At 41.1% G+C, this 22,895-nt stretch overlaps 1 protein-coding gene across 3 annotated transcripts in view; it reads left to right on the plus strand.

The window, feature by feature from the left end:
* The window catches only part of LOC122539890 (ras-related protein Rab-18-like), a 62,947-nt gene that overhangs the window by 19,099 nt on the left and 20,953 nt on the right, over positions 1-22,895 (plus strand). For 2 of the 3 annotated variants that reach the window (XR_015752490.1, XM_087977848.1), the window contains exon 6: positions 3,823-3,889. Coding sequence is in view for 2 of the 3 variants with exons in the window: in XM_087977848.1 (XP_087833974.1) it covers positions 3,823-3,889 (67 nt within the window). In the remaining variant the exon portion in view is untranslated. Of the gene's footprint in view, positions 1-3,822; positions 3,890-6,847; positions 8,249-22,895 lie in introns of those variants that run through there. The other variant, XM_043675039.2, reaches the window with a different exon arrangement.

Here is a 22,895-nt window from a genome sequence, read left to right on the forward strand (position 1 = left end):
ATTCGACCAAGTGTGGCATCAAGAAGCCCAAGCAAACTCGGAAACAGTGGATATCGGGGCAAACTCTCCACTGGTTGGAGTCATACCTAGCACGTGGGAAGATAGTGATGATTGTCAGTCATCTTAGCTCTAGCATATCTCTGCAGGAGTTCCTCAGGGTGGTGTCCTCAGCCTAACCAACCTCAGCTGCTTCATCAATGACCTTGCCTCCCTTATTAGGACAGAAGTGGGGATGTTCGCCGATGTTTACACAATGTTCAGCATCATTCACGATTCCTCAGATACTGAAGCAGGCAGTGTTCAAATGCAACAAGATCTCGACGATATCCAGGCTTGGGCTGACAAGAGGGCTAGTGCCATTCATGCCACACAAATGCCAGGCAATGACCATGTCCAATAACAAACAATTTAACGACTGCCCCTTGACATTCAATAGTGTTACTGTTGCTGAATCCCCCACTGTCAATATACTTAAGGTTACCATTGATCAGAAACTCAATCGGACTTGCCACATAAACGCAGTGGCTACAAGAGGAGATCAGAAACTAGGAATACTGCAGCAAGAAACTCCCCAAAGCCTGTCCATCGTTCACAAGGCACAAGTCAGGAGTGTGATGGAATACTCCCCATTTGCTTGGTTTGGTGCAGCTCCAACAACACTGAAGAAGCTTGACACCATCCAGGACAAGGCAGCCCGACACCACGTCTATTATTCCTTCCACCACTGACACTCAGCAGCAGTGTCTACTGTCTGCAAGATACACTGCAGACATTCATCAAATATTCTCAGATAACATCTTCCAAATCCAAGAAGAAGGCCAAAGGGCAGCAGATGCATGGGAACACCACCACCTGCAAATTCCACTCCAAGCCACTCGCCTTGACTTGGAAATATATGGGAGTTGCCAGTCAAAATCCTGGAATTCTCTCCCTAAGGACAATGAGTCAACCTTCCACAAGTGGACTGGAGCGGTTCAAGAAGGCAGCTCACTACCACCTTCTCGATGGCAACTCGGGACTGGCAATAAATGTCAGCAAGCCTGAGATTTCCACATCCTACAAGTTAATATTAAAGAAAACATATCAGCACTTTTTTCAAATATTGATTTGCCACAGACATTAGTGCTCTCAAATGCATTTTGTGTGTCATAGTTTGTAGAGCCCTTTTAAGTGGCAAATGTCTACAGTTTATGAATTTGACTTTTTTTGACCACTCTTCAACTCAAAATGTTGAAATCATAAAATTGAAAAAGAAATGGAAAGTATTTTAAGGAATGATTGTTAGATTTGTGATTCCTCTCTGGGAACTATTGGGATGTTAGGCGGCAAGTTTGCCTCTGTTTTCTTAATGCTATTCAATTTGATAAGGAGACTTGGGTACAAGTTACTGTCAGTTATTAATGCACACAAGAAGAGTCAGTCCTAAACATTCTAAGACTGAACTTTAACAAAGCTGCACAAGTTCTTATCTCTTGTACATCTTTGATCAAATATTCAACCTCTAATCTGGTCAAGTTACAATCATAAGAACAAAGAATAAAGAAAACTTATGGCCCAGGAACAGGCCCTTCAGCCCTCCAAGCCTGAGCAGATCCAAATGACTGTCTAAACCTGTTGCCCAGTTCCTAAGTATCAGCTCCCCACCTACTCGTGCATCTGTCCAGACGCATCTCAAATCAATCTGCCATGCCTGCCTCTATCACTTCTGCTGGCAATGCGTTACAGACCCCCACCACCCTCTGTGTGAAGTACTTGCCATCTGTATCCCTCTTAAACTGTTCACCTCTCACCTTGAAAGAGTGACCTCTCATTATTGAATCCTTCACCCTGGGAGAAAGTCTATCTCTATCCACCCTGTCTATACCCTTCATATACCCTCAATCTTCCTTTTTCTAATGAAAATAAACTTAACCTACTCAACCTATCTTCATAGCTAGTACCTTCCATACCAGGCAACATCCTCATAAACCTTCTCTGCACCCTCTCCAAAGTGTCCACATCCTTTTGGTAATGTGGTGACCAGAACTGTAAACCGTATTCTAAATGCAGCCGAACCAATGTCTTGTACAATTTTAACATGACTTGCCAGCTCTTCTACTCAATACCCTGTCCAATGAAGGCAAGCATACTCTTTGCCTTTTTGACCACTCTATCCACCTGTGCAGTAACCTTCAGGGTACAATGGACCTGCACTTCCAGATCTCTCTGCACATCAACTTTACCCAGGCTCTTCCGTTCATTGTATAATTCCCTCTAGAATTAGACTTGCCTAAATGCATCACCTCACATTTGTCTGGATTGAACTCCATCTGCCACTTTTCTGCCCAACCCTCCAGTCTATCTATATTGTCCTGTATTCTTTGACAGTCCCTTATGCTTTCTGCTACTCCACCAATCTTCGTGTCATCTGCAAACTTGCTAATCATACCAACAGTGCCCTCTTCCAGATCATTTATGTATATCACAAACAACACTGACCCCAGTGGAACACCACTGGTCACCCTTCTCCATTTTGAGAAACTCCCTTCAACTACTACTGTCTGTCTCCTACTGCTCAACCAGTTCTTTATCCACCTAGCTAGAGCACCGCGCACATCATATGACTTCACTTTCTCTATTAGTTTACCATGGGGAACCTTATCAAACGCCTTACTAAAGTCCATAACAAGATGTTATTTATTTCCCACAGTGCATACAGGCTTTGAGTCCATCCAAGGCCTCCCCTTATTCTGCTGATTGTGCAGGCCAGACTGCATTCTTGTTTGTATCACTCACTTCCTGGCCTGGGTCTTTTGAGTACATGTGTCTAACCTTCAAATACTGCTTACATTTATTCTACTAAAACATTTTGAACTGAAACTATATTTCACCCTTTTCAGCTTTAACCCTTGCATTCCTTACACAGCAAATGTGATCCATAGGCTAAAGAATTAAGAGAGAGTCTGGGAGAAGGATGGCATTGTTGAAGCCTTGGAAGAACCTTGGATGAAAAGAAAAGATGCTTGCTTTTTGCAGGAAAGGAATAGTTGAAGAGCTTGCATTTTTATGCATGTTGGGTGTTGAAAGAAGAATTTGTAAAATTTTTTAAAATATCCAGCTGAAGTGGATCGAAACCAAGAGTTAACTTTGTTTGATACTCTAATAGCTATAATGGATCACTTCATCTGTCTACATTCAATTAAATAAAGTTGGTTGTGAAGCCAGTTTTTGCATTGTTTAGAAACTCGGCTGAAGTTAGAAGGTGATTATAGTGGCAGAGTTGTGAATGTAATTTTCCATGCTAGCCAAATAACATTGGTTACTTCATTGGTACTGGAGACTATGTGCAGCATGATGGCTCAGTGGTTAGCACTGCTGCCTCACAGCACTAGGGACCTGGGTTCAATTCTAGCCTTTGGCAATTATCTGTGTGGGCAAATTCTCCCTGGGTCTGTGTGGGTTTCCTCTGGGTGCTCCGGTTATCTCTTACAATCCAAAGGTGTGCAGGTTAGGTGAATTGGCCATGCTAAATTGCCGGTAGTATTCGGGGATGTGTCAGTTAGGTGTATTAGTTAGGGGAAATGTAGAGTAATAGGGGAATGGGTCTGGGTAGGATACTTTTCGGAGGGTCAGTGTGGACTTGTTGGGCCAAATGGCCTGTTTCCACACTGTAGGGATTCTATGACTTCTGTAACAGCAGAAACATTGTGTCATTTTCCATCATATCTTTTCACTTGCAAATTCAAATGCAGACTTAGTGCTCTTTAACATTGATAAATCTACTTTGTTCAGTAAATTTGATAGCTTTAAAAATTGTCTAAAACTTCCTTTTCTTTTTGTTAGCAAAACCGTGAGGTTGACCGGAATGAAGGGCTGAGATTTGCCAGAAAACATTCAATGCTTTTTATCGGTAAGCTCTATATTTTTTGGCCGTTTTTTTATTTCTTGCTCTTTTACATTTCCAGTTCTATTTTTGCCAGTTCAGTTTTCACCTCATGCCTCAAGGCATTGATTCCTTGACATGGCCATGTTCCATCTGGTCTGACCACCCTCTAGTTCTCAAATGACTGATCGTTGTTGGCAAGCCCCAATGGTGAATCTTCAGTTATTTTAAAGATAGGAAGAGGGTTAAGATGAAGGGCATTGTGTTGAGCTAAGCTCAGTCCTATCTTCCCTGATGTTCTCCAGTGCGTGTGTCAGTGTCGATCTTCCAATAATCATTGCAGTTCAGCAAGTTGGGACCTTTTATGATCATTTCCCCTTTTCCCTTACTTCAGCACGGGAATCCTGGGAACACCGTTGTTACATTCCTATTGTTCTTCCTGAGATTCACTAACAAGGCTATGAAGGAAGAGATTTACAAAGTACTTGGAAGTGCATGGTAAAATGGGCCTGAGTCAATGCAGCTTCATCAAGTGGAGGTCATGCCTGACAAATCTGTTAGAATTTTTTGGAGGAGGTGACAAGCAAGTTAGACAAAGGAGAGCCAGTGGATGTGATCTATTTCTAGAAGGTCTATGACAAGGTGCTGCACAGTAGGCTGCTAAATAAAATAAGAGCACATGGTGTTAGAGGCCAGGTACAGGCATGCATAATGGATTGGCTGACGGGCAGAGAGTGGGGACAGAAGGGCAGCCAGTGACTAGTGTTGGGACCATTCACACAGACGTGAATGATCTGGACAGAGGAACTGATGGCATTATTGCTAAGTTTGCAGATGACACAAAGAGAGGTGGAGAGACAGGTAGTATTGAGGACACAGCGAGGCTGCAAAAAGATTTGGATAGGCTAGGAAAATGAGCAAGAAAGTCGTAGATGGAATAAAATGTGGGAAAGTGCGAGATTTTGCACTTTGGGAGGAAGAATAAAGGCAAAGACTATTTTCTAAATGCGGAAAGATTTGTGAAGCATGAAGAGACTCAAGAAAATCCTGAACTAGGACTCCTAAGGTTAACATGCAAGTTCAGTTGGCAGTTAGGAAGGCAAATGCAATGTTAGCATTCATTACAAGAGGACTAGAAGACAAGGAAAGGATCTATTGCTGAGGCTCAATAAGGCTTTGATCAGATTGCATTTAGAATATTGTGAACAATAATGGGCCTATATCTAAGGAAAGATATGCTGGCATTAGAAGGGGTCCAGAGGAAGTTTAGGAAAATTATCCCAGGGACAAGGGTTTATCACATGAGGAGTGGTTGAAGGTTCTGGGTCTGTACTCGATGGAGTTTAGGAAGATGAAGGGGATCACATTGAAACTGACAGAATACTGAGAATGAACGTGGAGAAGATGTTTACACCGGTAGGAGAGATTAGGACCCAAGGGTACAGTCTCAGAGTAAAGGGCTAATCCTTTAGAGCTGAAATGAGGGGGAGTTTCTTCAGCCATAGGTTGGTGAATCTGTGGAACTCACTGTCACAGAAAGCTGTGGAGACAAGTCATTTGAGTGTATTAAGATAGAGAGGTCCTTGATTGGGGAGGGGATTAGGTGTTGCATGGAGAAGGCAGAAGAATATAATTGAGAAACTAACCAGCCATGTTCGAGTGGTAGAGCAAACTTGATTGTCTGAATGGTCTTATTGCTCTGAGTGGGACTTATAACCCACAACTTTCCTCGTCTGTGTCATAGCACTGTCAAATAGGAGGAATTGTTAAATCAAAGGAGTTACAAAGTTAATTTAGAGTTCCATTGGATTTGGCTAAATAGCTGATGTCTTTTGAGGTGGCACCTGAAATCATTGGAGCATTTCAAAACAAGGCAATAAAATAATCCTATCACTTTCAACATTGGGAATAACGGAGCAGTGGCTGTTGGACATGTATCTTTGTTTGGCTCTCTGTTGTGATCACTGCGTCTTTATAGTAGTCCATGGTGAATGGAGTCTACAACACTCTGGTCTACTTGGTAGAGATATTGAGAGTCAAGAGGGAAAGTGGGGACTGCTGGACAGTCAGAGTCGAAACGTGTGGTGCTCAAAAAGCACAGCAGGTCAAGCAGCAACCAAGGAGCAGGCGAGTTGACATTTTGGGGATGTTGAACGTTCCTGATGAAGGGCTTATGCTTGCAGCGTCAATGCTGCTAGACCTGCTGTGCCTTTCCAGCCACACACACTTGTCGATCTTGAGAATCAAGTAGAGTTAATAAGACTTTCTCTCATGCAGTCGCACTATATGCATATTACATAAGAAGAACTTCAGTCTTCCTGTCTCTCTTGACGTCATTACACTAGGTAGTGCTCATTATGTTCTTCCTGATGTTAACTTTTTCAGATCCTTATGCTAAAAAATCAGCTATTCTTTCTTCATGCTACTACTGAAGTCTAAGAATGGAGAGGCAAGTTTAGTTGAGATTATGAAACAAAAATAGAAATTACTGAAGAAATTTAGCAGGTGTGGAAACATCTGTTGAGAGGAAGATGAGTCAAAGTCTTGAAATGTTAACTCTGCTTTCTCTCCACAGATACTGCTAGACCTTTGTTTCTGATTTACAGCATCCGCAGTGTTTTTCTTGTTTAGTTGAGATGATGTTATCATCTGGATTTTGCTCCATTCACCTTGATTCATTTAGGGATGAGTAATTAAATTCTGGTTTAGTCAGAAATGCCCACATTCATTTATAAATTAAAGCAAATACCTTGGGAAGTCTGAGAGGAATTTTCCTGATAGTTTTCTGAATTAAATGCAGATTTTCTTTTGCTAGGGGTTAAATGAACGATGTGAAATTCGTGATTGATAGGATTTTTTTAATGTGTATATTGCTATGAATGCAGCAAGGAGGAAAACATATTCACTGTAGTAAAACTTGCCTTTTATGTTAAATTATTCTTTCCTGTTGGGAGATGCCTAATTATTTGATTGCTGTTTCCCCAGAGGCCAGCGCTAAGACCTGTGATGGAGTGAACTGTGCATTTGAAGAAGTGGTAGAAAAAATTCTACAAACACCAGGACTATGGCAGGCTGAGGGACACAATAAAAACGTGAAATTATCTGAAAGCACATCCAGTCAGGGTGCAGCATGTAGTAGTTTCTGCTCCCTGTTGTAAATGAACTGGGACTGTCTCACTATGTAATACTGTTACTATGTCAACAGTAGTGACTCTTGGTCTACAAAGGCGGGAAGCTGCTGTGATCTTGGACCTCTGACCATGAAAGCGATATGAGATAAGACAGCGTATTGCCTTAATGAGGTCTTTTTTTTCTTTGCATACTTCTCTTGACAGATTGACATGTATTCTACTTTTTAATTTGGTTTCTCTGTCTTTACGTATGTTATTTTAACTTAACAGAGAAATTATGGAAGTGGAATTCCTATTGATCTGACACATTGCTTTAATTCATTTAAAAATGGAAGCCTGCGGGATGGTGAATTGGCTAAGTTGTGGGGACCAATATTGTCGATGGCTCAACATTCTTTCAGAGATATCAATTTTTAAAAATGTACTCTTCAGGAGCAGGATAACAAAAAGTTTTTAAGCTTCCTCTGTCTATTGGCTTATATGCCTAATTTCAGGTGACCCTTGGATATGGGATCTTTTAGTCACTTTTCATCCTCAGCACACTCAAGAGAATAATACATTCAGGTTTGATGTGCTGGGAGTTGCTGTGTTGAGGGGGCACATTTTGAATCCAATCTTGGGACCGTTTTCCATTATATTGTTCCTCTGCATGAATGCCAAGACACCTCCAATCTTTTTCTAGCTCTCTGGTGCAAAGTTATCTTGCAGTGCCGAGTTAATAATTGTAATTTAATGTTGTGCAACTACTTGTTGTTAAGATTAAGTAGTAGGGTGGTTTTCCCACCAATAAATGTTAGATTTGAAAGGGCTATTATGAAGATTTCAATACAGTGAGTGTTTTGGCTTCATCGGATGTATGCACTCATTCTGTATCAGTTTGTTTACAGTATTTAGTTTACTTTAAATCACATTCCTGACTAGGGAGGATGAAAATAACACTATTTTAATCAATTGCAATGTGATCTTTTCACATCAACTACAACTTGTCAGCTCTACCTTGAATAACTGAATATGCAGAGCTCGTATATGTAACCTGATCCTTTTTTAATCATTGGGTGAATTATGTCTTAAACTGCATAATTTACGCACTAAATGTTAGTATTCTTCAACATGATGTCATACAAACAGATGATACATGTGCAGGTTTAAGTGGGATAACAGTATTTGCAGATTACTTTCTAGAACAGGAAAGAAACTATAAAAAATTCCAAGTATACTTAAAATAATCAGATTTAATAAACAGTGACTGCCTTAATCTCTTGTTTTTGATTCTTGTGAATGATTTTGTTTTGAATGAGTTGCCTTTCGTTGTAAGGTTGGCCTTCTAGATTATTATTCCAGTGATGTAATCACACGGAAAGATGAATTCACTAATGAAGCAGACCTTTCTAGAAAAAGCATGCGAGTGCTAATTGAGCAAGGAAGGTGTTGCTGGTTTGGGTACGGTGTTAGAAGCTGGCTGAATCCACAAGCGTATGCTATATTCTGAAGTAACCTGTACAAAAAGAGGAGCAGATTGCCAAACTTCTGACTCATAATTGCTGTCGAGATATGAAAGTCCTCAATATTAATCACAATGAAATGGAATATTCCAGCTGCTGGTTGATGCAAATAGCAATACAAACTGTTGGTGGGAGTTTGCCACCAAGATGTTGGTTCAGAAGCTCCAAAGTAAATGCCAGGTCTGCAAGGGAAGTGTCCACAGAGATTATCCTGCTTTACCGGCAGTGAACAACATCATGAGTGGCACTGGTGGCAGACCTTATCTTTTGGAACATTTGGTTGTTCAACAATCAAAAAAAAAAGTGCAGCAGGTGAACGCGTCTGACCTCACCCAATTTTGTCAGTGTGTTCTCAACAATTCTTGCAGATGGAAAGGCGATCGATGTAACTGTAGCATGAAAAGTAATACATTTTACATTAATCTTACTATATAAGATGGAATTGCACATGCAATCTATTGTGCATTGTTAAATCCCAGTTCTAACTAGCTAAACCTGGTATTGCAAATCTGCCTTTGCCTTTATAACACGGTATTTTTTTTGAAGTGGAAACAAGGTGGTGGGGCAAAAAACCTAGTGGGTACCCACACATTCCTCCACATGATGTCCATTTCTGTCTGCCTGCTGTTGCCTTTGTGTGACTTACTCCTGGTCTGAGCTTGCAAGACATTCTGAATTAAGTGCTCCAGCAGCACTTTTAACCTTTCCCAGAGCAGCATGAAGGTTATGCTGAGGTTATATCTCAAAATGTAATCGCCACCCAGAAACAAAGTAATTTTCTCACAGGCTTCCAAAGTGACAGGAAATTGTGTAGCACTTTTACTTCTCGTGACCCTTTTTAAGGAAAAGGCAATCAGGATGGTGCTTTGCACAGCCTGTTCTGATGAAGGAAATGTGGACTACAGACCATCATGTAAAATTTTTGAATTTATCACTGTAGAGTGCAAGAGTGTGGGTGAACCAATAGCTTTTTAACGCACAATTTTAGTATCTTTGTGAGATTAAAGTTGTATATGATTGGCATCCCAAAAGTGACATATCTAGTGTGATGGATCATGGTTGTGTCTTATTTCCGATCATGCCTTTTTATAAAAAGATTAGATTCCCTACAATGTGGAAACAGTCCTTTTGGCCCAACCAGTCCATACTGACCCTCCGAAGGGTAACTCACCCAGACCCATTTCCCTCTGACTAATGCACCAAGCACTATGGGCAATTTAGCATAGCCAATTCACCTGACCTGCACATCTTTGTGACTGTGGGAGGAAACCCACCCAGAAACAGGGAGAATGTGCAAACTCCACACTGACAGTCCCCCAGGGCTAGAATTGAACCTGGGACCCTGGTGTTGTGAGGCAGCAGTGCTAACCTGTGAGCCACTGTGCCACCCTAATTTTGCTGCTGTAGTTGGCCAGTTTATAATGCTAGATTTGTAAATAGTCTCTTGTGTCCTTTACCAGGAGTATTGTTTATTAACTTTGTTTGTTTGAGAAACACAATGGGTTGCAGAGACATTGGGATTTAATGGCAAGATTAACAGAAAACTGCGACCTACAGTAAACTCGTGAAAAAAGGAAACATCTTTCTACTTTGAAAAGGTCTCTGTGCACGGTCCTGATTTTTTTTTTCAGAAGTCAAATAACTTCTCCAGTAAATTTCAGAGAGTGGACAATAATACAGGATTGTACACATCACACTAGCTCTATAGAAGTACTGTAGTTGTAGACAATGTGATGCCAACTAGCTTGCAATTAGGGTTGTTTGCTGCCATTGTGAATCTTAACAAGAAGAGGTCCTCATTTAAACAAGATGTAGTTTATTGCATGACTGCCATCAGGTTTAAACTACATGTTAAGATAGACTTTGTTTACTCTGACTTGATGAAACTTGGGATATAGCTCTTCACTCTATAAAGTCGTACGCTGTTCTGTCTTTTTCCACACCAAGACCACCTGACATCATCAGATTAGATCGAACTTAATGCCATGGCCAATGTTAACACTCTTTCAGCCAGCTACAATGTCACCATCCATGCTAATCTTCCATTGCTGTCCTGGTAGAGCAATGGTCTCGTTCAGCCTGCTTCCAGCATGTAGACAAAAAGTAAATGAGATTGTTGTTCTTGCTGGCTAAACTTTATCTAATGCCTGATTTCTGATTCAGTACACAGTCAAACAAGGAAATTGTGTATATGCAGTTCATGAGTTGAAATTATAAGAAAACCAGAATTGTAAACTCTGCTGAGGGAGTAGGCATTGAGGTGAATTCTTATAATATCAAACATGTATGTATTTGCATCTGGATCCCATGAAGGTGGGAATTGAATGTGTTGTTATGGTATCTTTTATATTTGAAGCTGAAAACTGTATCAGTTCTATTTTGACTGATGTTGGCATCAGAAGAAAAACAAAGTAATGACAACCATGTAACCTCTGGATTAGCTGTAAAAGCCCATCAGGTTCATAAAATGCCCTTTTAGGGGACAAAATCTTCCACTCTTACCCAGTTTGGCCTCCATGTTACTTTGGACCCACAGCCAGGAGTTTGGTTGATCTTAACTTTTAGCTTCATCAGAGAGTAATTTACTTGACAAGATAGATGCTCACCACTACTCAGGCAATTGTGGTTGGTCAATAATATTGGTCTATCAATCAAACTACTGTGAAAGGGTGTTTTAGAAGAAGGCCTCTTATATGTATGAACTAGAATACAACTTATAAATGGTGATACAAAAAGGCTCTCAGTCTTGGCTTGAAATCCTTTACTGGACATTGGTGTCACACATTCAATAATCCAGATGCTAATGTTTATTATAAATCTAGGTAATTCAGCCTTGATAACTTGAGTTGAAAGAGTTATCATGACTTGATTTGCTATTGCGTTGTCTTTATAGAAATTCCAACCTACGTAAATGTTTTTTTAGCCAGAGAGAGTTATTTGAAACTGCTTTGTAATCTCATTCAGTTTTCAGACAGCATGCTGGTGGAAACTGTTTGTCAATCTCATTTTGCCATTATGCAGCTGCCCTGGTGCCTGTTAGCTTTGTTGGCTCAATAGCTAACATTTGGTTCAGAGTAGTTTCTGTTTTGATTGAAAAAAACTTAAGACTTGACCGCATGTTTAGTGCAAAGTGGATCCCTTCCAATATATAACTAAGTTTTGTTTCTCACAATTCAAGAACAATGTATATGGCTCCTTTTCCTTTATTCATTCATGGGATGAGTGTGTTGCTGCCTAGGCCAGCATTTATTGCCCCTCCTTAATTGGCCAGAGGGCATTTAAGAATCAATCATATTGCTGTGGTCTGGAGTCATATGTAGGCCAGACCAGGTTATGACTTAAAGACTTCCAAGTGAGCCAGACGTATGTCAATGAGGCCTGGAAACAGGATGGCAGTTTTCTTCCCTAAAGGACATTAGTGAACCAGATGGGCTTTTCCTGACAATGGTCAATGGATGCATGATCAGCGTTAGAATGTTATTTCCAGATTTTTATTGAATTCCAATTTCACCATTTGCCCTTGTGGGATTCGAACCGAGGTCCACAAAAATGTGTATTGCCTATTTCAATGCTTTTTGTCATGTGGTTTTATACCCACACCTAAGAGTTTGAACTCAAAACAAACTGATCAAGGAGAAGGCAAGATGAAGAACTGTATCCAGGCTTAGACTTGTTCAGAATTCTGTTTTTTGCATTTTTATGTGCAATACAACTGTACATAATAGTCTGAGATGGACAGACAAGGCTTTATTCTCATTGTTACAATGTTAAGAGATTATTCCTTGAACTTCTTCTTCCATCTTCTCTCTAACTAACTCTACCTGCTCTACTTATTGCAATATATTTACGCCCAGTGGGAAGAACTGCCTGACATCACTGCAAGGTTGCTACATGAATGAATCTTCAGTCCAATGGTGGCAACAAATGTTTGATGACTGAAAGGAAGCATTGAACTTTAGAATTTTGTTAACGCACGCTGAACAAAAAGACTTGTTTGATTAATTGAAATCTTGTGTTGACCTTGAAGTGAACCCTGTTAAGTACAAACTGCGTTTTCTAAAGCACCATACTTGGTATAAACTGAGACTGGCTGTAGAATGCTTGAGGTCATCTAAATATTTTGTATGTAGCTATTACAGGCTAGTGATTTTATAAAAACAGAACATCACTGATTTTTAACTCTGGATGTGCTGTGAGCAGGGAGCGAGACGAAACAAGATTAGAGTGGTGCTGGAAAAGCACAGCAGATCAGGCAGCATCCGAGGAGCAGGAAAATCGACGTTTCAGGCAGGAGCCCTTCATCAGCAAGATGAAACTTGTCTAATAACCAACAATGAGGCCCAGGCTGGTTCTGTTTCCAGGCCTCATTGACATATGTCTGGCCTACTTGGAAGTCTTTAAGTCATGACGCCATTGTAGGAGGTCATTTGACCCATCTTCATACCAGTTCTCTGTACACTAAAACAGTTAGCCCCACTCCCCCGTGCTGTCCCTATAGTTGTGCAAGTCTATTTCATTCAAGGGCTCATCCGATTTTTTTCAGTTGAAGTCAGCGATTTCACCTTGTCCATTTGTGTAAGCAGCAGAATCCAGGTGTAGTTATTGTAATATGGTCAGCTAAGAGGACTTCAAAGGAGGAGTTTTCTGATTGGGGCTGTTTATCTGGTCCCATCAGGAAGCCCTGGCTGCTAATGTGAGAAACAAAACTCGCATATTAATAAATTTCAGTCCGAGTCAAATTCTGAAGCAGTGAATTTTATTGATACGTACTTGCAAGAACGGGTGCCTAATGAATAAGCACACCGATCTGAGGGTTACATTCTGATTTATGCTGTTCAGCTGAGTCTCTCGGTCCTCCCCTTTCACCCCATAGGCTACGCGCTACAGTAAAAGTAATCAATCACAAGCTCTAGCTTTGCTCCACCTTTGTCTAGCTTCTCTCCGCCTCTGTTTATTTCTCCCATTACTCTAAGCCTGTCACCCCTGACTCTTATTTATCTCATTCCTTATATGTGACTATCCTGGCATAGTTTGCTGTCTTCGTGCAAACATCCTGCCAAACTAAATTCCATCCGTTGGCCACATCCCTCCTGAGACTGGCACACTATTCTCCTGTTACTGGTACATCCCGCTACACGGTCGCTCTGCCCTTTTAGTCATAGATAATTTGGCCTGTTTTCGCTTCTCCTATTTAGTATTTGCATGCACAGCCTTATTTTATAATGTAAGTTTTTGCAGAAACAACACCTGTTCCCTTATTCTGCACAATTTTAACCCTATACCGTACATAGATAAGGACAGGAGTGTCAGCATTGCCCTTTGATGTAAAGGGCACTGCTTGTCATTGGCCACTTGGGTGTTTCCTTTCTTCCTGGTGGTAGAAACTGAATAAAGATTCATGCACCTTATGTCTTACACCTGCACACACACAACATGGATGCAGGGGGAAAATAAGGACTACTGCAATTAGGCGGTAGTGTAGGGGTAAAGAAAATAAAACATTAATGTCAGGAGATCTGCTGGCTCTGAGGGAGCTGGATCAGGATCAGGACTCTCCATGTGTTAATGAAGGGTGACTTGGTTAAGGGATACCGGCCTCTTTGGAGTTATTTCAAATAAAGGACAGGAGTGTCAGCCATCTGGCTTTGAGGGAGCTGAATCAGTGTCAAGGACTCTCTACATGTAAAGAAAAGGAGACTTGGTGATGGGATACCAGCCTCTGTGCAGTTATTTCAGTGACCAATGATATCTTTGAGTAACCTTGACCAATGAACATAGCATAGGGCACATTAGCTGAGAGAGATGAGTGCATGGTTTAGACACTAATGTGGGAGAATTGGGTTCTACCTCCTGGGGCACTGGCATCAATACTGAGGAAAGTAGGGGCTGTATCATTCTCACAGTCTTCATCTGTGTGAGATGGTGTCTGGGGAGCTGTATAACTAGGAAGATCGAGAGGCTTTTGAACTGGAGGCAAGTGATCAAATTTGGCAAAATGTGATGACGAGTTGAGGGGGAAAAAAAGCAAAGAGAAAAAAGGACAGGAGTGTCAGACATTCCTGACATTCTGACAGCTGGCTCTGAGGGAGTTGGATCAGTGTCAAGGACTCTCCACATGTAAATAAAGGGAGGCTTGGTGATGGGATACTGACCTCTGTGGAATTATAGAAGAAAAAGAGAAAAAAGGACAGGAGTGTCAGACATTCCTGACATTCTGACAATGGCTCTGAGGGAGCTGGATCAGTGTCAAGGTCTTTCCATGTGTAAATAAAGGGAGACTTACTGACTGGGTACTGGCCTCTGTGGAGCTATTTTATCAGGCGCTTGTGTAAATAGATTATCATTCACATCTTTCCTATATTTCTTGACCAACACTTTTAAATCTATGTACCCTAGTTCTTTATATAACCAGCTAATGGTAACAGCTTTTTAGATAAAGTAGATTAGCCTGTCATAAACTTGTATGTTCTATCAAATCTCCTCTCGACCTTTTGTTCCTGGGCAGACAACACTAGCTGCTTCAACCTCACCTTTCAGCTTAATTTTTGGAACACTGGAACCATGCTGGTAACTATCCTCTATACCCTTTTAAGGACAGTAAGATCTTCCCTGAAAGTCACCTTGAGGAAAAAGTACGCATAAGGAGTGAGATGCAGCAGAAAATATTGCAGTGAGGGAGGCAGTAGCATAGTGGTAATGTCACTGGAATGGTAATCTGGAGGCCCAGACTAATGTTCTGGAGAGATGGTAAATGGTGAAATTTGAATTCAATAAAATCTGGAACTTCAAAAATAAAAATAAGGCTAGTCTAATGGAGACCATGTAACCACTGTCAATTATTATTAAAAATTGATCTGGTTGACTAATATCTGCCATCCTTACCTGATCCAGTCCACACATGACTGCAGATCCATTACAATGGGGTTGATTCTTATCTAACCTAAGACAGCCAATCAATTCGAAGGCGATTAAGGAGGATAACACATGCTGGCTCTGCCATCAATGCCCACATCCCACGTAAGATTAAAAACAAATTTAATCTTAAAGTTATAAAGATTAAATACTTTTGGGCCATCCACCACAACAAGATTTATGGCCAGAGCAGACACTGTGGCCATTTCACATCAGGGGCCAGAAGTGATTGGGTCAAGAGGCAACTAAAGTGTAAATCCTTTTGCATAATCGCAACCCATTGATTCACCAGAATTAAAATCAAACCCCAGTCATTTTATTTATTCTTTGTAGAAGTTCTTGTCCCTCCAAAGAGAGAAAAACAACTCGCCATTTCTCAGCTTCTTGTTCTTCCTGACTGGATGAGAAAGCTCCAGTCTGGATATGCACATGTGAAGAAAGGCCCCATCATCTTTGGGCAGGCATCTTCGCTAACTGCTTGAGAGAGCAGATTAAAATTGCACCAACCTCCTGACTGCTTTTGGAGGGTCCGTAACCTACGCCATTTTATTTGCTCTTCTCCTTGCCCAGTCATTTTTTTGGGTGTGTAAAAACAAAATCACAATTTCCACCATTTGTATCATGATGTCGTAAATCGAAGCATCAGCAACTCTACAATTAATATTCCACATGGATGTGGATGATGGAATGGGAAGATCTATGTTTTGGTTAATCTGTGGAGAGAGGTTTACTCCCATCAGTTGTTATGCTCAGAACGGAATGCCTTTGTTTTATTTTTGCTTCTCTCTGAACACATGCACCTCCCTTGTGTGTGAAGTGGGATCAGCCATTCTTACTTTCAATAGGCAAAAAACATACTGGCAAGGAATGTGTTATTAAGGTATCAGACTAACAATAGAGGCTTTTATGACCCATTGGTTTAGCACAAAGGAATAGCCTGTTAAAATGAATGGGGGTTTTGTTCACATTGGATAGGCAGGTTTAATAACATGGTTTAAAAAGAAGTGTGATGTGTAAATTATGCCTTTCAGCCATCCGAGTGTTGTAAATCAAAATGTCATTAGGTTACAAACAGCCAGGGTTGATTTTTGCTTTCAATAACATCACATTGCTAACCAAATTCTATCCTTGCTTGCAAAGACAAAGCTGATTGCAGTCTCAGCAATACATTAAATGACCTCATCTGAAATTCACTTCCTTAAACCTCTCCTCCTCTAAATTCCAAATCCTTCTCTTAGTGACTTTGCTTCCTCCACCACATCTGGTCTCCTTTTGTTAACATGTATTTTCAAATTTCTTCATTCATCTCTAGAAATATAACTTGATGTTCAGTAATCCAGGTTTGAAACAAAATCCTAACACATGTCGGACCTAACATTTAACTTGTTAGTTACCAAAATATTTGTGTTATTACTAATCCTTAGTGACAGTTGGCTATTGACCACCCCATCACACCCCTTCTCTTTTTTTCTGTATTTAATTCTCCTGATTGGCATTTCTTTTAATTGTTGTTAATTTCAGGGTATTATATTTTTCTGGATGCAGAAGTCTTTTTTGGTGAAAATTGAGAGTCTACTTCAGCTTCTAATAATTCTTGCCTACTCTTTATTAATGTCAGAAATATAGTTCTTCGTGCTTTGCTACAGGGCTATTGAATCTAATCTTAACCTGAGTTATCTGTGTTCTAAACCTTTTTGCTCAGCTCACAATGCTGGTAGGACGTTTTTTTACAAACCAACACTGATGTCCCAATGTCAGAACCTGTTTAAAATTGCTGAACTCTTCTCCACAAAAGCAGTTGTTTGTCATTATGTTTTAACTTTTTTTTAGTGCTACATCTCCCTCTAGTGCATTTACTACTGCATTGTAATTCCAACTATTAGTCATATGTTTATTTCACAAACTGTTCAATTTTTCATGAGATTGTTGACTGTCTATTGTCTGAGTTGGAGGTGCTCAGACTACTCTTTCTTCTCAATAGTCCATCCATGATGTTAGATCATAATTATCTATGTACATCTTAAATAAAATCAGATGTTCTTACAAATCAGCATTCAACAGTCCTTCTCAGTTTATCAATAATCCTGCCTTCTTCATTCAAACCTTTCTTCGAAAGTTATATTTTAAAAAAAATTCCTGAGCACTTTTTCATTACTATACCATTAGCAGATACAATTAAAAGGTTGGACCCAAAGCTTACAGATAATTGTAAATAAGTTTCTTCTGCGCCATTTTGCATCTTCGTATTATCTGACAGGGAAGGAAAAGTTCCAGTGGCGAGCACTGGCAGATCAATTAAAGACACATGATATGCTGAATAGAACACTTTTGTAAATCAAATATAACAACTGGACGTGCCAGTGTAGAAACAACAGGAGATCTCATTTTGAGTTTGAATGTGATGATCCTCACCAGAATTGAATGACACACAAAAGCCTGCAATGGCAGTTTGATTTCGGCAATGTGAAAATATAGTTCCAAGTTGAATGCAGTAAATCAATATTTATGAAGTCAATGCCTTTTAAATTTTATCCACTTCAGAAAGATTAACTTCATGACAATGAGAATATATTTAATGAGCCCAGATGGAGGATAATAAGGTGAGAATGACCTACAGAAATCCTAGAATGTTGAAAATCCTTTTTGAAAACGGTGTTGATTATGATATTGGTCAAGGCTTTCAGATTTTCAATGATCCAGGCACAGCCTTTAGAGTTCAAAGTAAGTTTAATAATTTATATCTGTACAATATTGTAAAGTGGTGTCCAATGCCTCGAAATGTTTCCTATCCATATGTCTTCCACCTCCTATAGAATATTCAAGGATTTTTTATTCGATTATATGCGTTTTCAGCCTTACGTTGCACTTGCATTTTATTTCCGCAATAATCATTGCAAAGTGTAATATTTTTGTGGGCCATGGATGCAGAACTTAAATTGTTGGGGAATTGCTGTCTCTTTCTTCACTGAAAGAACTGTTGCTTCAGATTCTTGTGATTGATTTGAGACATTGGGATTTTTAATCTGTTTGAAGTTTTGTGTAAATTAGTAGGCACATGCATTTCATTCAGCAGCAGCAGTAAGCGATGGTCCAGGCTTTGTTCATATTGAGGAGAAAAAAGAGTGTACCCAACTGAACACAAGGATTGGTGAAACAATAATGTGGGTACTCCATTTGAATGTAAAACTATACACCTATAGATTTACTAGGAAGCTAAGGTGCTACATCCAGTCTCTACCCTGTTTACTGACAGACTACGAGTCATGGGGTTAACATATTACATCATGTCAAGTTGTGTAATGATTGATGTACAGGTCATCAACACGAATTTGGTGTAACACGATTGATGTTTTGGGGCCGTTGTTTCTAAAGCGCAGATTTTTAACGTGTTTTGGCTGTAATGCGATTACAGTGCCAACACTTTAATCTCTGTTTCTAAAGCATGATTTTTCTATAATGGAGGGCTGCACAAGAACGCAAACGTAGCGTTATAGAAGCGTTGACTGTAATTTAAAAACAGCCCTTTAAAGTTATCCACACATCTTATAGTCTTCCTTTATTTCCTACTATTTACCATAAAGAAACAAACTATTTATATGACCACGAAACAAAATAACAATGCATCAAAATAAATTTTAACGCAGGAATAAATTTGCAAGTCTTTGAAATGTAATGATGGTTTGCTTATCCATCTAGATATCATTACAGTGATCTTTGCTGGAGGATGCTGTCTGTTTGCAGAATGCTTGAAAGGGTTTATTTTTGTTTGAGTTCATCTTAGACTATGTTTTTATTGCATTTTGGTGATTCTGTGTTCTTGGTTGTAGTATTATTCTGATTTGGCATTCCATTTGTTGTTTATATTTGATATGATCTTGATTAAGGGTGTATGCTGACACTTTCTGTTGGATTCCACTTGCCATCACTTCCAGTCTTCAAGTTGGTTAATTTGTTAACCTCATGCCAGTCATGGACATGTTTCTCTGTTAAAAGTGAAATGTATTACCACACTGTGGAGAGTATTGATGAGTGATCTCTGGGTAGGTTTGTCTGCACTTGTTTGCCAAATTGCAATTCTGTATTGGTTCCACAGTCTGAAGAAATGTGCACATTTGGAATAATTTGGAGGTGCCGGTGTTGAATTTGGTGAACAAAGTTAAAAATCACACAACACCAGGTTATAGTCCAACAGGTTAATTTGGAAGCACTAGATTTTGGAACACTGTTCCAACCACCTGATGTGGAGTAGTGGTCTGAAATCTAGTGCTTCCAAATAAATCTGTTGAACTATAACCTGATGTGGTGTGATTTTTAACATTTGGAATGAGTATAGTATTCTGTTCAAACAATGACATGCAGCACATGGGTTGCTGATTGCATAGTAGATGGTGGTATTTTCCCAGATGACCCCTGCTTTCACCATGTGACATTTGACACCCCTATCAGTAAGAAGTAACAGGTAAGTGCTGTTTGAGGTAGTTTTCTGCCATTAATCTTTTTTGACTTGGACCCATCTAGTGATTAATGGTAGAGGATACACTACCATACATATCTACAAAAGAGAGACTGTGCTTAGATAACAAGACTGTTTAATGCAATAATTGCTATTAAATTTGGTCAGGCATCATTGCCAAGATTTTAGAGAGATGGATTGAAAAGTGTGCTGCTGGAAAAGCACAACAGGTCTAGCACATCCGAGGAGTGTGTGTGTGTGTGTGTGTGTGTGTGTGTGTGTTGGGGGGGGCGGCAGGGAGGTGGGTGGGAAGCTGAGGGAAATGGGTGCTGAGAGATAAACAGTAGGATGGAGTTGGGGCGGGGCAAGATAGCTGGGATGGCAATCAGTTGATTCAGGTGGGGTGTGATGGTGATAGGTTGGAGGGGAGGGTGGAATGGATAGGTAGGAAGGAAGATGGATAGATGGGACAGTTCAAGAGGATGGTGCTGAGTTGGAGGGTTAGATCTGGGATGAGGTTGGGGGAGGGGAGATGAGGAAACTGGTGAGATTGACATTGATGCTGTGTGTTTGGAGGGTCCCAAGGTGGAAGATGAGGCGTCCTTCCTCCAGGCGTCGGGTGGCTTGGATTTGGCAGTGGAGGAGTACCAGGACTTGCATGTCCTTGGCAGAGTGGGAGGGGGAGTTGAAGTGGAGTTATTTGGTGCATGTGTCCCAGAGATGTTCCCTGAAATGATCTGTGAGTTGGTGTCCTGCCTCGCCAGTGTAGAGGAGACCACATCGAGAGCAACGGACACAGTAAATAAGGTGTTTGCAAGTGCTGGAAAATCTCTGCTGGAAAAATCCTTAGAGGCCTTGGATAGAGGTGAAGCGGGGGAGGTGTGGGCACAGGTTTTACACCTCTTACAGTGGCAAGGGTAGGTGCTGGGAGTGGAGGGTGGTTTGGTGGGAGGCATGGACCTAACAAGGGAATAGTTGAGGTTATGGTCTCTGAAGAACGCTGATAGGGTGGAGAGTGAAGTATATCTCTGGTGGTGGGGTCTGACTGTAGATCGTGGACATGGTGGATGACAATGTGCTGTATCTGGAGATTAGAGGGGTGGAAGGTGAGGACCGGGGGGTTTTGCCCTTGTTGCGGTTGGAGGGGTGATGTTCAAGGGCGAAGGTGCAGGTAGCGGAGGAGATGTGTTGCAGGGCATTTTTAACCATGTGGGAGGGGAAATTGTGGTCCTTGAAATAGGAGGCCATCTGGGATGTCCTGGAGTGGAATTGCTCCTCCCAGGAGCAGATACGGCAGAGGCAGAGAAATTGGGAATAAGGGATAGTGTTTTTACAGGTGGCGTGGCGTGGGAGAAGATGTAGTCCAGGTAGCTGTGGAGTCAGTGGGTTTGAAATAGATGTCCGTGTTGAGTCGGTTGCCAGAGATGGAGACAGAGAGGTCCAGGAAGAGGAGGGAGGTGTCCGAGATGGTCCAGGTGAACTTGAGGTCAGGGTGATAGTTACTTGTGACTTTGAACTATTCAATCTCCTCATGGGAGCACGACGTGGCACTGATACAGTCATCAATGTAGTGGAGGAGAAGGTAGGAAATGGTGTCAATGTAATTGCAGAACCTGGACTGTTCCACGTACCTAACAAAGACAGACATAACTGGGGCCAATGTGGGTGTCTATGGTTACTCCTTTGGTCTGAAGGAAGTGGGACAATTCAAAGGAGAAGTTGTTGAGGATGAGGACCAGTTCAGCCAATCAAATGAGTCTGTCGGTGGAGGGGTACTGGTCTGGCGAGAGAGGAAGAAACAGAGGGCTTGGAGGCTTTTATCATGGTGGATGGATGTATACAGATACTGGATGTCCATGGTGAAGCTGAGGCACTGGGGGCCAGAGAACCAAAAGTTTTGAAAGAAGGGAGGGCATGGATGGTGTCCTGAATGTATGTGGGGAGTTCTTGGACCAAGGGGGATAGGACGGTGTCAAGATATGAGGAGATAGGTCCAGTGGGGCAGGAACAGGCGGAGACAATAGTTTGAAAGGAACAGTCAGGTTTGTGAATATTGGGTAAGAGGTAGAGCCAGGCGGTGTGGGATTCCGGGACTATGAAGTTGGACGCTGTGGTTGGGAAATTCCCTGAGGTGATGAGGTTGTGGATTGTCTGGGAGGTGATGGATTGGTGATGTGAGTGGAGGTTGTGGTCGAGGGGGCAGTACGAGGAGGTGTCCTGGCTTCAATGGTGTAGAGGTCGGTGCACCAAACCACCACTGTGCCCCCTCCTTGTCCACTGGTTTAATGGTGAGTTTGGGGTTGGACCGGAGGGAGTGATGGTCTGCGCTTTGTGAGTGTGGGGTGTTTGAGTGGGTGGGAGGGATGGACAGGTTAAGGCAGTCAATGTCACAGTGACAGTTGGAGATGAAGAGATTGAGGGCAGCTAATAGACCAGCATGGAGCTTCCAAGTGGATTGAGTATGTTGGAGATGGGAGAAGGGATCCTCAGAGGTGGAGGCGGTGGAAGGAAACAGAGCTGAAGACAAATATATCTGCTCCCTCTGAAAGCTGGAATAGAACTGTCAACCACCTTTAAGTTTTGACATTCTGATCATTCTGTTATGACCGAAGCTGTAAGAACGCATTAATGCTCCAGTTCTACTAACCTACAGGTCACAACATAAAATAAAAACACTTCCCAGTTGACAAGATGTTCGCCTTAACGACATCAGGTTTTAAACAGAAAGAGCTATTAACAAGCACAATTATGGATTGATTATCAAAGCATAATTTATTCAATGATGCAGAATTTGTTATTGCAATGGAAGTACAAATACGTTCCCCCTAAATGTCTCCCAAAACATGTGTGCACAACATACACGCATCAGGAACAAGCAAGAGATTTCTATGCAGAGATGATTTTCTGGGAAAAAAAGCGCTTTGGCCAATGGGATATTCTTAACAGCAAAATAAAAGTGTAGTATGCTCCAGAGTTTGTTATTCTGATGTTTTGACATGATTGATCAAGCATGGTTTTCCCTGCAGTTTTATATA

This window comes from Chiloscyllium plagiosum, unplaced genomic scaffold (genome assembly GCF_037043375.1).
Source record: "Chiloscyllium plagiosum isolate Xiang-an unplaced genomic scaffold, Cpla_swu_hap1 HiC_scaffold_32, whole genome shotgun sequence".
Lineage (NCBI taxonomy): Eukaryota > Metazoa > Chordata > Chondrichthyes > Orectolobiformes > Hemiscylliidae > Chiloscyllium > Chiloscyllium plagiosum.